This window comes from Alligator sinensis, unplaced genomic scaffold, assembly GCF_000455745.1.
Source record: "Alligator sinensis unplaced genomic scaffold, ASM45574v1 scaffold886_1, whole genome shotgun sequence".
Taxonomy (NCBI): domain Eukaryota; kingdom Metazoa; phylum Chordata; order Crocodylia; family Alligatoridae; genus Alligator; species Alligator sinensis.
Genome location: NW_005842040.1, coordinates 126674 through 139030, shown reverse-complemented (window position 1 = coordinate 139030; position 12357 = coordinate 126674). Strand labels below are relative to the sequence as shown.

General features: G+C 46.0%; 1 protein-coding gene across 1 annotated transcript; it reads right to left on the bottom strand.

Moving 5' to 3' along the window:
• Nucleotides 1-566: 566 nt before the first annotated feature.
• LOC102377177 (keratin, type I cuticular Ha6-like) lies at nucleotides 567-11164 on the bottom strand. The gene is made up of 8 exons (XM_006022574.2): nucleotides 11133-11164; nucleotides 4589-4835; nucleotides 4316-4398; nucleotides 3317-3473; nucleotides 2444-2605; nucleotides 2209-2334; nucleotides 1495-1757; nucleotides 567-826 (listed from the first exon to the last, which is right to left on the bottom strand). The coding sequence occupies exons 1-7, from the start codon at nucleotides 11162-11164 to the stop codon at nucleotides 1497-1499; spliced, it is 1068 nt and encodes a 355-aa protein (XP_006022636.1). The 3' UTR covers nucleotides 567-826; nucleotides 1495-1496.
• Between the last annotated feature and the right edge of the window lie 1193 nt (nucleotides 11165-12357).

The following is a 12357-nucleotide window of genomic DNA, read 5'->3' as shown; positions in this document are numbered from 1 at the left end:
TTTTGAATTTTTTCATCAGTTCAAAACTCTAATTGACTTCAATAGGAACAGCCTAAGGCCCTTAAATATTGAGTGAGGAATTTGTTATGTTTTGTTTTTTTGAATCTTTAACCCTCTTCATGGAGCATCAGTACTGTATTTCTACTTTCGAGGGTTAGCAAACGAAGTTGAGGACTAAGGGTGGGGTTTATAGCCGGGAAGCCATAGGTAAGGTTAATCAGTCTGTCAGCTCATTAAGGAAACTCTTTCCACAGGATTTATATAAAATATAATGTGTACAATGGTTCTTGGTAAAATACACGCCAGGAACATGCTAAAAAGGAATAGATAGCATGAGCCAGATTTGCTGTGCCAGAGAAATGAAGTTTATTAGCATAAAAAAATTCATTGCATCTTGATGTTAAGAAAAGCAGAATAGAAGAGGGAAACTTCAAAAGTAGAAACAGGCTGGGTTAAGAACCTGGCCAGTACATTTCAGTGTACAAAACTTTGGTAAGAAGCCTTGAGTAAGGTCCCAAGCAAAGAGAAGAAGTATGATTCTTCTCTCAGTTGCTTGATTCGGTTTTTGCTTTGATGCCTTGGATAAGTTTGCTGCGGATGCTGGAGATTTGTAAAGTGGGAAAATACTTCTGGAGACATGGGTTGCTGATACAACAGGCAGCATGGGACTTGCAGCAGAGTAGAGCCAAGTTCAATTCTTTTTCTGGAACAATGGCTCTATAGCTAGAGGAACAAGCAGGTCATGAACATTGGCTTTGGTGCACAGAGTGGTTTACCAGATGGAGTTTGCACAGTCTGGATTACAAACCAGAGACAGCTGGGCAGCCTGGGAAGAACAACAATATTTTGGAGAGATTTAAGTATCTAGAGAATAGACTTCAAAGGAATCAATATTAAATGTAAAAGAAATAAATACAAACAACATGAAGAATATATTATGTAAGAGATTTAAATCCAGAAAGAATTGACCCGATAGGAACCATTTTCTATTATGTTTTTGAAGCAGAACAAATTATACTGAGATGCTGGGACTCTTTATGCAGTAGCTGGGAATGAAAGGAGATTCTCTTTGGAACCATTCAAAACTAGACATAACTTCGGCGCTTAGAACAAATTACTTTTTTCCCACCATCAAATGCAAAGATACATTAAGCATCCCCAAAGTTAGTCTGAGCTATTTGCTCTGTACCATGGAATAAATGGAGGAAGAAACAATACGTGGAAGAATCCAAGTTGGAAATGATGCAAATGAGTGATGCACATTTCCGATCTAATCTCCAAGTGAAACAGCAATTTCAGCAGAAGAAAGTGTGCTTTAGAAAATTCACTAATCCTTTCAGTTGATCTGTGCCTCAGCTAAAAAGGAATTCTGAAGAAATCCAGAAAGACTTTCTTAACTATACAGGTAAGGTACATAAAGCACTGAGGGCCTTTTTATTTTTAAAACATTACTTCTAATCGTATTGGCAGATCTTTGTATAGATGGGTACTTACTATCAGCAGATTTGTGTCTGTGTATCACTTGTGTGATATGCCTTGCAGTCCTCTTCATCCAGTAGCCTACGGTAAGCACTAATCTCACAATCCAGCTGGCTCTTCACATCCAAGAGGACCTTGTACTCACTGTTTTGGTGTTGTATGTTAGACCGAAGTTCTGCAAGCTGTGCCTCCATGTTGCTAATCAGACACTGGAGCTCTGACAGCTGGTGGCTATAGCGGGCTTCAGTATCTGTCAAGGTGCTTTCCAGAGCAGTATTCTGAAAAGGGGGCAAGGGTGGGATGGAATAAAGAGTATAAGGAGTGCTGCTATTCATATAGGCCAGATCTGCGCTTTGCCTGTGTACTCTGAAAACAGACCCAGTTAGTTCTATTCCATTTTCAGCGTCCATTTTGTAGGCTAGGGAATTCTGGCTGACCTATGAGATCCATGTTTTCAGCACCTATCATAACATGAGCCTGCAGCAACTCAGTGGGGCATCTCTGAAAGACTTGATGGAGGTGCCTGATTTAAAATCCCCACTCTAAGATTGGATGTGTCAGGGCCTTCCTCCCACAGTGCCACATAGCCAGCTGTCACAAACATGTCTGGAATCTGGTTGTCATTTCAGTGTAAGAGAATCCCTAGATACACAGATAAATGAGCAGGGTGTCGGACATGGGTCATTTTCAGGGATGCCAAAGGCATAGTGAGTGCTCAGTGTTACGCACCAGGCTGTGCTGGGTCTGCAGGTCGATCTCCAGAGCCTGAACAGTGTGTTTTAGCTGAATGATCTCATTTTGGCAGCCTTGCAGCTGTTCTTCATCAGAGATCACTTCCTTATTTAGTTCCTCCATCTGAAACATAGCCGGATAAGTTAGACAACTCTGGCTCCATTTTAACAAACAGTTGGGCATTTTTTGAGCTTGGAATTTCTTGGTGATTTGTCTACCATGAGATGCCCACCTGAGTGTGGTACCAGTCCTCAACTTCACACTGGTTTTTTTCAATTAAGGTTTCGTACTGGCATCTTATCTCCTCCAGGACCTTGTTCAGGTCACATGATGGAGCTGTATCCAACTCTACATTAATACAGTCACCAAGCTGATGTCGAAGTGGACTAGCTTCCTAGGGGGATGGAAGAATAAGAGAGTAAACATTTAGAAGGGATCTATTTTTCTCATTCCCATCAAACACCACCTATGGATATCTCCTATGCTCTTGTAGTGGCCTTTCTCATTTCTAACCTCTTGATCACCAACAATGCAGGTCAATACAAATTCTACTACAGAAATAGAAGTTAACACGATCATTTTCCTATACCCTCCTCCAAAATTCATTTTCCAGTGTTTTAAAGTGCAGGAGAGAAATTCAGCAAATGTTCCTGATTTTCTAAGAAAGCCAATTATTTCTTTTTTGAAAAAAAAGTACATTGTAAAGTGAGTGGAGGTAATAAGAGTACCAGAGTAGGATGTTTTAAATACTGGAGAATGAAAGTAGAGAGTATGTGCATGTTATTAGGAGTACTTTAGATGATATCCAAGATAAAATTGGATGAAGCTTTACAGGCCTTTAGATAAAGGAATGCTGGTAAATTCTTTATATGACAAAGACTTGACAAATGAAGTCCTAACAGCAACCAGTATAAACAATTTTAAAGAAAAAGTTAAATGGAGCTTCACTCACTGTTGACCACAAATGCTATCTGCAAATAGTGGCTGAAACAAGAATGTTGGCCTCTTATCTATAAAGCCATTGTATCTCTTCTTAGATCTAATAAATACTTATATGTTTCCACATCTTAATTTATGTTACTGTTTAGTCACTGTTCATTCTTACTTCCTCATGGTTCTTCCTGAGGCAGAGGAGCTCCTCTGTTAGGGACTCAAGCTCTGTCTCCAGATCAGTCTTGCATAGGGTCAGGTCATCCAGAAATCTATGCAGACTACTGATGTCTGCCTCAGCACTCTGGCAAAGCCCACATTCGTATTCATACCTTTTGAACGAAACAAGAGTAACAGTAAATGAACTGTGTGCAAAAAACCCACCTCATTTTCAATGTAAGTCCTCTATTGTATCATTTCTACTTATGAAATAAAATGATATATTTATATATCTTTCCAATTTGAAGCCTATATGTGTGTGTATTTCCTGGTTTTTTTCCATTTGTTTGTAATACATTTTTTCTGAGGATCAGTAGACACTTGAATGTATGACACCCAAGACCTCTGGATCCCCCTGCATCCTACTCCCAGCAGCCCCAACCAGCCCCTTGCTGGCTGGAAGGCTGCCAGCCTACAAGGGGAAACCTGCCATTGCCCATGGTTTTCCGCGGTGAATGGAAAACCCGTATCCGTGCATGATACTGAGAATCTGGGACAAATGCAACCTGGGACCAGGACTTGATGTTCCTATTCCAGGACTGTCCAGCCCAATTAGGGATGAGTGGTACCTCTAGCTCCTGGGCTCGATCCAGACCATGGGGCTCTATCCCCACCTCTAGCGGTAGGGCAAGCGGTATCAGGGATTGTTGGAGTTAATGCAACCATTGCTCACTCCCTGACACTGACATGTCTCCAGTGGGGCTCCATACCCCATATTTCAGCAGTGGGCCCATTCCCATTCACCCAACCCCCAAATTCCAAAACATCTATAAGCCTTATGGGCCAGATTACATTGCTATTTAGGCCCTATGTTTGATACCCCTGCTTTCAATTAAAAGAGACATTTCAGAGTGGCACATGGAAGACATTTAAAGTTAGTTTAGAATCCCAGAATGATGGTTTAAAAAGACATGAGCCTCAGGCTACATGGTTAGTCCAATTTACACATACTTACTTGAAAGAAAAGTCATCAGAAGCCACTTTAACAATGTCAATATCTAGACGTAATCTGGCATTCTCAGCCCTGGCACTGCAGATCTGGAAAATGAGTTTACTACTGAGTGAAGGTACAGTAATATTCTATCCTCTCTCACTTTTAAACTGTTCTCAAAGTTACTTTTCTGTGCTTCAGAAAAAACATGTTCAGACTTTCTAGTTGCTCAAAACAGGCTGCAATCGATCCTATCAATCTGAACGTGAATTATAAAATGCCCTTGTGGGCCAATACCTGTTGCTGGAGCTCTTCAGTGGTGCTGTAGCAGGAGCTGAAATCTGTGCACACAAGAGGGGTTTGACATTCTTGCCACTCTCTTATTTTGCGTTCCAGGTCAGTATTCTCCTTCTCCAGGGATTTCACTTTCTCCAGGTAGGAAGCCAAGCGGTCATTCAAGAGCTGCATTGTCTCCTTTCCATCGCTACTGAAGATTGCTTCATTGTACCTGCAATAGGAGCCATCCAAATAGCAATTAATTGGTCTGGCAGAAGACAGAATACAAGATGATGGTACACTTGCAGGTGATAGGCAGGTTGGTAGCAAATTGCCATTGGTTTGGCTGCTGCTGGAGAAGTAAGGAGCTGCACAATATAGATTTGGTAGGCAGATATTTGGTTGATAGTAGTTAATTGAATAGCTGGCTGGCAGTTGGCTCCTTATGCCAGAAGAGCAAACTGAGACACTCTTGGCACATGAGATGTATGGGACTTTGCAAGAGCTCCTGATAAATCCCCATGTGCTAGCTGGGGTGCAGCCCTTGAATAACATAGTGTTAGCAGTTTAGTAAAGAATAGCTTTAAGCTTTCAGAGTATTTAGAAAGCCCCAGTTATCCAATTCAAAAATCTATTTTCTTGCTAGAATTTTATACTCTCTGCTGTGTGAGGTGGCTTGTTTGAGAAGCTTCCCCCCCTTGTTAATACATGTGGCAATTTGTATAAAACCTTCTTCTCAGACTGTTTAATTGTTCTTGAAGCATTTTTTGCATGTAAAACAAGTTTTAGTTTGGCTTGCCAAGTCAGGAGTCATCACTGGAAGACAGATGTTTGTCACTTGAATAATAGCTTTGCTTGCCCTTTCAAAGACACCTGTCAATTAGCCAAACGCTGAATAACTGGGCGTAGGTACACAGAAAACCATTTCATGTTATATATTACAAATTGACTCCCCTCTAGTTGTCCCAGCTTAGCAAACTGGATAAAATATTAATTATATTTTTCTCTACTTAATGAAAAACTACAACATGTTTGAATAGGAATATTCCAAAATATTCCATGACATGTGAGCATGTAAATTATAATTGAAGTTTGTTGAGGAGAAACTGTAGTTACACCATCAGGTACCCTGAATGACAGATTAACACTGACGGACAGAAGAGCAAAGTGAAATGAGTAACAAGAAGAGAAGACAGGTAACTGAAAATGGCAAAAAGCAGGAATAGAATTAGTAGAATGGAAAGAAAACCAGTCACAAGTAAATTCACCTGAACTCCTACCCCTCACTGAACTGATGATTTGGGTTGCTGCTTCATCTGTACATTGTTTTCCTATTAAAAATCAATGCTATAGCCCAGTTTTCTCACCTAGATGAGAGCAAAATATTTGGCACGTGCATCTCTTCTTCAGTAAGGATATTCTTGTCTCTAAGGGCCTTGTTACACGTTCACTTTAAGTGGCTCCTGGAGCTCTTAACCCCTGGATTGTCCACACATTAACACCTGAAACTAGTTTTAAGCACTCTTTAGAGCTAGGGACAGACATTACACACAAACCGGTTTAAGTGATCAGAAACTGGTTTAAACCTGCCTGTAACAGAACAAACATTCAGTACAAATAAACTAGTTTCAAAATGGCTGAAACCAGTTTGAAATAAACCCGGTTGAATGCAGTATTAGATTTAAGTGATCAGGCTCAAACCAGTTTATGCAATGTCTGTCCCAGACCCCTTCCTGGTTTAAATTAAACCAGACTCCCCTAGCATCCTGGCATGCTCTCTGGGCTGGGATCTCTGCTCCAGCCCAGCCAGGCTCGCCCTGCCCCTCAGCTCCCCAGCCAGAGCAGGGACAGAAAGGGACAGGTGTCTGGCCAGAGAGGAGTTTAATTCCCCCCTCTCTATCCCACTAGAAGGGACCCGAGGTAGGTCTGCTGGGCGTTCCACCCTCGCTGCTGCAGCAATGGGGCACCATGGCCCCTGAAGCAGAGGGGGGCAAGGAGGTGAGTTAGTCTCCTCTCTACCCCACTGACAGCTGGGGCTGCCCACCGTCACCGCTGTGCTCACTCCCTGTGGCAGAATAGGCCCCTGCTGTCCCTTCCACTGGACACTGGAGGGAGGAGGAATAACCCCCATCCCACCACTGCAGCAGGAAGGGTCAGGGCCCTTTTTTGGGGCAGCAGCCCCTGTCATAATGTTGGGGAGTGCAAGCCTCTTCCCAGCAGCAGTACTGCAGCACTGGGGTCCAGAGCAGGCCAGAGTCCTGCAAGACCCCTGCAGTGCCACCATGATCTACAGCAGCTCTGCTAGCCCTGCAGCATGGCACCTGCTGGGAAGAGGCTTGTGCTTGGGTAAATGGGGATGGGGGCTGCTGCCTCTGTCATGGTGGCTGCCCCCTTGCCACTCCAGCAGCCAGGCAGGGGCAGGGCCAGATGCCACCAGGAGGGCCTCTCGGGGTGGAGAGAGGGAGAGGGGTATTTCCCTGTTGTGCCTCTGGGGCGTTGCAGCCGGGTCTCCATGGCCCAGCTGGTACCGCTGCTCGGTCTGTGCTTGGGGCAACGTCTAGCAGAATAAGCCCCCTCCTGCCAGGAGGGGGTTGGCCCCGAGCACAGACCGAGTTTGCCCGCTGCTTGGCTTGCAGCTGCTGCTCAGTCTGTGCTCAGGGCCAGAATCCACTGGACACTGCCTTGAGTGCAGACCGAGTGGCGACTGCAACCTGGGTGGGCAAACCTGGCTGCGGTGCCCCTGGGGCAGAACAGGAAATAACCCCACTCCCAGCCCCCACCCTCAGAGGCCCTGCTGGCGGCATATGGCCACGCCCCCGCCCAGCTGCTGGAGCGGCGAGGGGAGGGGCACCATGACAGGGGCAGTGGCCACCATGACAGGGGCAGTAGCCCCCGTCCCCGTTCCCCCAAGCATGAGCCTCTTCCTGGCAGGGGCCATGCAGTGGGGCCAGCAGAGCTGCTGCAGAGCATGGTGGCACTGCAGGGGGCTTGCAGGGCTCTCGCCCACTCCGGGCCCCAGTGCTGCCATGCACAGCCCACCGCAGCTCTGCCTTCCTTGCAGTGCAGCACCCCTGCTGGGAAGGTGCTCATGTTCTCCAACATTATGACAGGGGCTGCTTCCCCAAGGCCCTGCCCCCTCCCGCTGCAGCAGCAGTACAGGGGCACAGCCAGACAGGGCCCTTTGGGGGAGGGGCCAGGGACAGGGTTTATTCCTCCTTCCTCTAGCGTCTGGTGCAGGGGACAGCAGGGGCCTATTCTGCCACAGGTAGTGAGCGCGGTAGTGATGGTGGGCAGATCCAGCTGCCAATGGGAGTCGAGGGGAGACTAACTCTCCTCCTTGCCCCCCTCTGCCTCAGGGGCCCCTGCAGCTGTGAGGGGGGAGTGCCCGGCAGACCCGGCTAGGGTCTGTGCTGGTGGGACAGGGAGGGGGGAATTAAACTCCTCCCTGGCCAGTTCAGCCCAGACTGGCCACACTCTCCAGCATAGATCCCTGTAGCTAAAGGTGTGCTCTAGCATCCCCCAGTGCCTAGCCTGAGCAACTGCAGGCATTAGCCTGCATTTTCTGAGTCCAGAGAGAATATTTGTCCTGTTACCACCTGGTTCAACCTAGGCAGGTTAAACTAAGCTTATGTGGCTTAAAGTTATGCCACTCAGGACAGATTTATCTCTGATCTGTGTTGCCCAGCTGTGTTTATCCACTCTGGGCTACACCTTAGTGTAAACATCCATCCTACTTCTCTTCCCCCACCAGTCCAGATTGGGCCCACCCTTCCCAGGACCCCAGATTCCCACTCACTGTCCCGCTACCCTCCTCACCCCCTGCTTACATGTGGCTTCCCTTGCTGTCTGTCCCCAGGGGAGCAAGCAGGGAAGGCTTAACCTACCTGCCCAGCCACCACTGCCACCCTTGCTGCTCTATGGGCCTGGCTCAGCCAGGTGAAAAGTAACCTGGTGGCAGCCACTGCTGGGGCTTGGCAGGCAGATTAATCCTTTCCTACCTGTTCCCCTGGGACAGACAGTATGGCCAGTCACAATTAAGCAGGGGAGGAAGATCTGGGTGTGGGGTGGAGTACAGGGGAATCCTGAGGGGCAAGGGGAAGCAGGGGAGCCCTGGGGGCAGAGAACAGGAGAGGAAGCTTGAAATGGGAGTGGGTGATTCTTACTTTTCAGTCCTCCAGGCCCCTGTTGACCTAAATGTGTGACTGCTCCAGACTCGAGCTAGCACTAACACCCATCAACATCTGAGCTCACCGTGTAGTGGATAACAAGGCCTTAGGGCCTTGTTACACATTAATTTTAGGCAGCTCCTGGAGCTCTTAACCCCTGGATTGTCTGCACATTAACACCTGAAACTAGTTTTAAACACTCTTTAGGCAGCTTAAAGTTATCCCACTCCAGGGCAGATTTCTCTTTGATCCATGTTACCTAGCTCTTGTTCCATTAATATGTAGCCACTCCTCACCAATGACCAGCCCAAGTTGCAGTCCTCCAGCGTCCCAGGATGCAGTGTCCCCTTCCCCACCCTCCTGTTCTGTGGGGGCAAACTTTCCACCCCCTGAACTCTACTACACAAGGGGCATTTCTGGCACCAAGCCAACTCCCCCTCCTGCCCCTAAGGGTGTGACCTTTGCAGCCCCGTGGAAAGGATTGGGTCCCCATGAGCTGAGGCTTCCTTCCCAGGGCAGGGGAAGTAGCTTCCCAAAAAGTGCCTTCCCTCACTTCTCCCACCTCCCAGCCACCCTGGGAAGCATGACCAGCACCCCCCATATTCCAATGGCAAATTCCAATTTATTAAAATATGAGACCTTCTTTAATTTAGTTTCTCTTTATTTTTACTTCATTCTTCAGTGGCTGATGTCCTTCATTTCACCATGCTTCTCCCATCCCCATTTCCTTTCCACCTCTCATTTTATTACCTATCCCCATCCCATTAACTCTTCCAGCTTTATGTTCCTGCTGCCCACCCCATCCCACCCCACCCAGGGATAGAAGCTGTCTTGGCTCAGCAGCCCTGTAGAGGCAACTCACAGTTGTAGCTCCTCAGTCAGGCCCCTGCTCACCAGACTGCTAGTGGCATGTCACAGCTGTGCAGGTGGGAGACAGAGAAGGTTATTAGCCTTAAGAAGTGGCTGTTCCAAATTCAAGCTAGCACTAACATTGGTCAACATTTGAGCTGCTCAAAGTGGAACGTGTAACAAGGCCTTAAGAAAAATAACTCTGGTGAAGGGAACCTGGGTTCTAAAAGCAACAGAACTATTACTAAGATGGCTATGTAACATGGTTTTGTGCTTCACTGTAGCCAGTATGGCACTCTAAGAGTGAATCCCCATGTAGAGTTTTGTACCATTGACAAGTCAGAAAGTTATAACTGTATTTCTGAGAAATTCAGTTTTTGTTACCTTTATGTAACTAAAGGTAAAGAATGGAAATGGTGAGGAATGAGCTGAAGCTTTCCTCATCATGATTAGTGATGTAAAATTAGGTGTACCTGTGGTTCTTCATAAGAGGATGGGAATTAAATTAATATGTACAGGTGTATACCCAGTGATGCTGCCACCACCTGCCTTTGAGTGGGAGCCTTTTCTTGGGCACTGTCCATGAAGACTTGCAAGCTGGCCCACAAGATTCATTCTGCATCTCCTTGTGTTTGAAGTGAAGAATCTGATCCCTGATACCTGGGTCGGTACGCTGGCTCTGCCTCTGAAGTTCTGTGTGATCTAGGACAGGTTGTTTAGCCTCTGTAACTCATGTACCTATTTGTACAATAAACATTTTCCCTCTGTTCACAGCACTGTTAAACAGTGGAATTAATTAATGGTTGTAAGGACTTTGAGATCTAAAGGGGAATTTTTTTAGTACAATATTAGGAGTCTGTAATTACAGACACAAAAGAAAGTATCATGGTGAGAAAGCAAAGTCAAACTTTATTATTATATGTCTAATGGCTTCAAATCAGTACAGAAATAGAAAACAGGAGATTCACTAGCAAATAAATGAGAACCAAAGCATTGCATAGTAGTAAGGCAATTACTTTCTAGAGTAATGTACAATGCATAGGTAGGTCAGGAATAGTCAGGGATGTTGAGTAAAGGCTAGAGAGAACCAGATTAAATTGCTGTTCTTTTGGAAGAACCAAAACCCTTATCTGGAGAAACCACAGCAAAAGAAGAAGAGCTAGAAAGGTCTTTCAGGGAAGTTGGTATATGGTGCTGCCTTTGTGACTGCTTTTAGGCTACTGCACTTTCTTACTGAGTTCCTGCATTTTATGAAGCTGTGTAAGCCTTCAACAGGGCCCACTGCCCCCCACCTAGTTAGTTTTGGCCTAATGCCCCATATATAGGTAATTACAATTATTACAGCATGCTGCTGTCACCTGAAGGACTACTCTTTCCCTATCCTAGTTTCATAGTTTCATAGTTGGTAGGGTCGGAAGGGACCTGAGCAAATCATCAAGTCCGACCCCCTGCCATGGCAGGATCCTGCTAGGATATTCCTTCTTTGTACTTCTCTAAATCAACTTGCTACTTTCTAAGTGTTAAGAAGAAACCCACCACATTTGACATACCTCTTGCTGGACACTGATGCTATATCTTTCATGTTTATTGTGCTCTTAAGAGTTCAGCTTGCTTTAAGAAACTTGGCCCTGAAGTGGATTGGATTTTGACATACATAGTTCTGTGGCCCAGCTTAAAGAAAAAGACACCCAGTGTGTACTTCCCTATAAATATTTAAAGGTAGTTTAGAGATCCAGAAGAAGGAGGTATGTTGGTCCACCAGTGTGCAGGAGGCAATCAGAACTGGTTAAAAGACATGTTTAAAGCTAGTGACCTAGAGTGCTTCTTCAGTAGGAAACTGGTAGGCCTGTGCGAAGCGGCAAGTACTCAATTCGAATTTGGTTTTGGCCAATTCGGAGGGACAGTGATTCAATTCCATGATTCAAATCATTGTCCCAATTCAATTCGGCTGAATTGGATTCAAAGATTCGGCACCAATTCACTGATTCGGCCATAGACTTATAATGGGGAATCACTAAAATACTTATCTTTGGCATTTTTTGCAGATTTGGATGAAAACAGCAGGGATGGTTGTGCCTTCTGAGGGCATGAAGCCTGCCAACTTTCAAGGAGATAGGTGTAGAGGTTTCTGTGAAAATGCCCCTCAAAGTGTTAAAAGCAAAATTCATATCACTTGTGTGTGTTAAGGCAGAGTGGGATGAATGCAGCAGGGATGCTAGCCCCTTCTGAGGGCATAAAGCCCGCCAAGGTTCAAAGAGATAGGTGCAGGGGTTTCTGTGACAGTGCACCTCAAACTGTTGAAAGCAAACCTTGTATCACGTGTATGTGGTAAGTAGGCCTGTGCAAAGTGGCTAGTATTCGCTTCGGATTTGGATTCAGCTGATTCAGAGGGAAGTGATTTGATTCAGTGATTTGAATCAATGTCCCGAATTGATTCAGCCGAATCTGATTCAGAGATTTGGCTGCTGCCTAATTGGCCGAATGTCCAAATTGGCCCCATCCCCCATCTGCTCTCCTAGCCCTGTCAATGGCTGCCCCACCAGCCCCAGCTCCCAGTTCTTTGAGCAAAAATCCCAGAGACACTGGCTGCTGCCAGGCGGGGGAGGCGATTCCCACTGCCCTTTGCTTCCCCATGCCACATGGGGGGCTCTGCCATGAGCCGCCTGACCTCCGCCTCCTCTCCCAGCCCCCTCCATAGCTGTCTTGCCCACCCCAGCTCCTTGCTCTTTCAAAAAAAAAAAAAAAAAAGGCCTTGCCCAGGGAGTTGGGGATTGT

Excerpts from the sequence above, each read along its gene's own strand:
- LOC102377177 (XM_006022574.2), bottom strand. The coding sequence starts at position 11,164 with ATGAAAGATATAGCATCAGTGTCCAGCAAGAG. Across the intron at positions 3,474-4,315 it reads TCTGATGACTTTTCTTTCAA|GTATGAATACGAATGTGGGC; the intron begins GTAAGTATGTGT and ends TTCGTTCAAAAG. Across the intron at positions 2,606-3,316 it reads TCAGGAAGAACCATGAGGAA|GAAGCTAGTCCACTTCGACA; the intron begins GTAAGAATGAAC and ends CCATCCCCCTAG.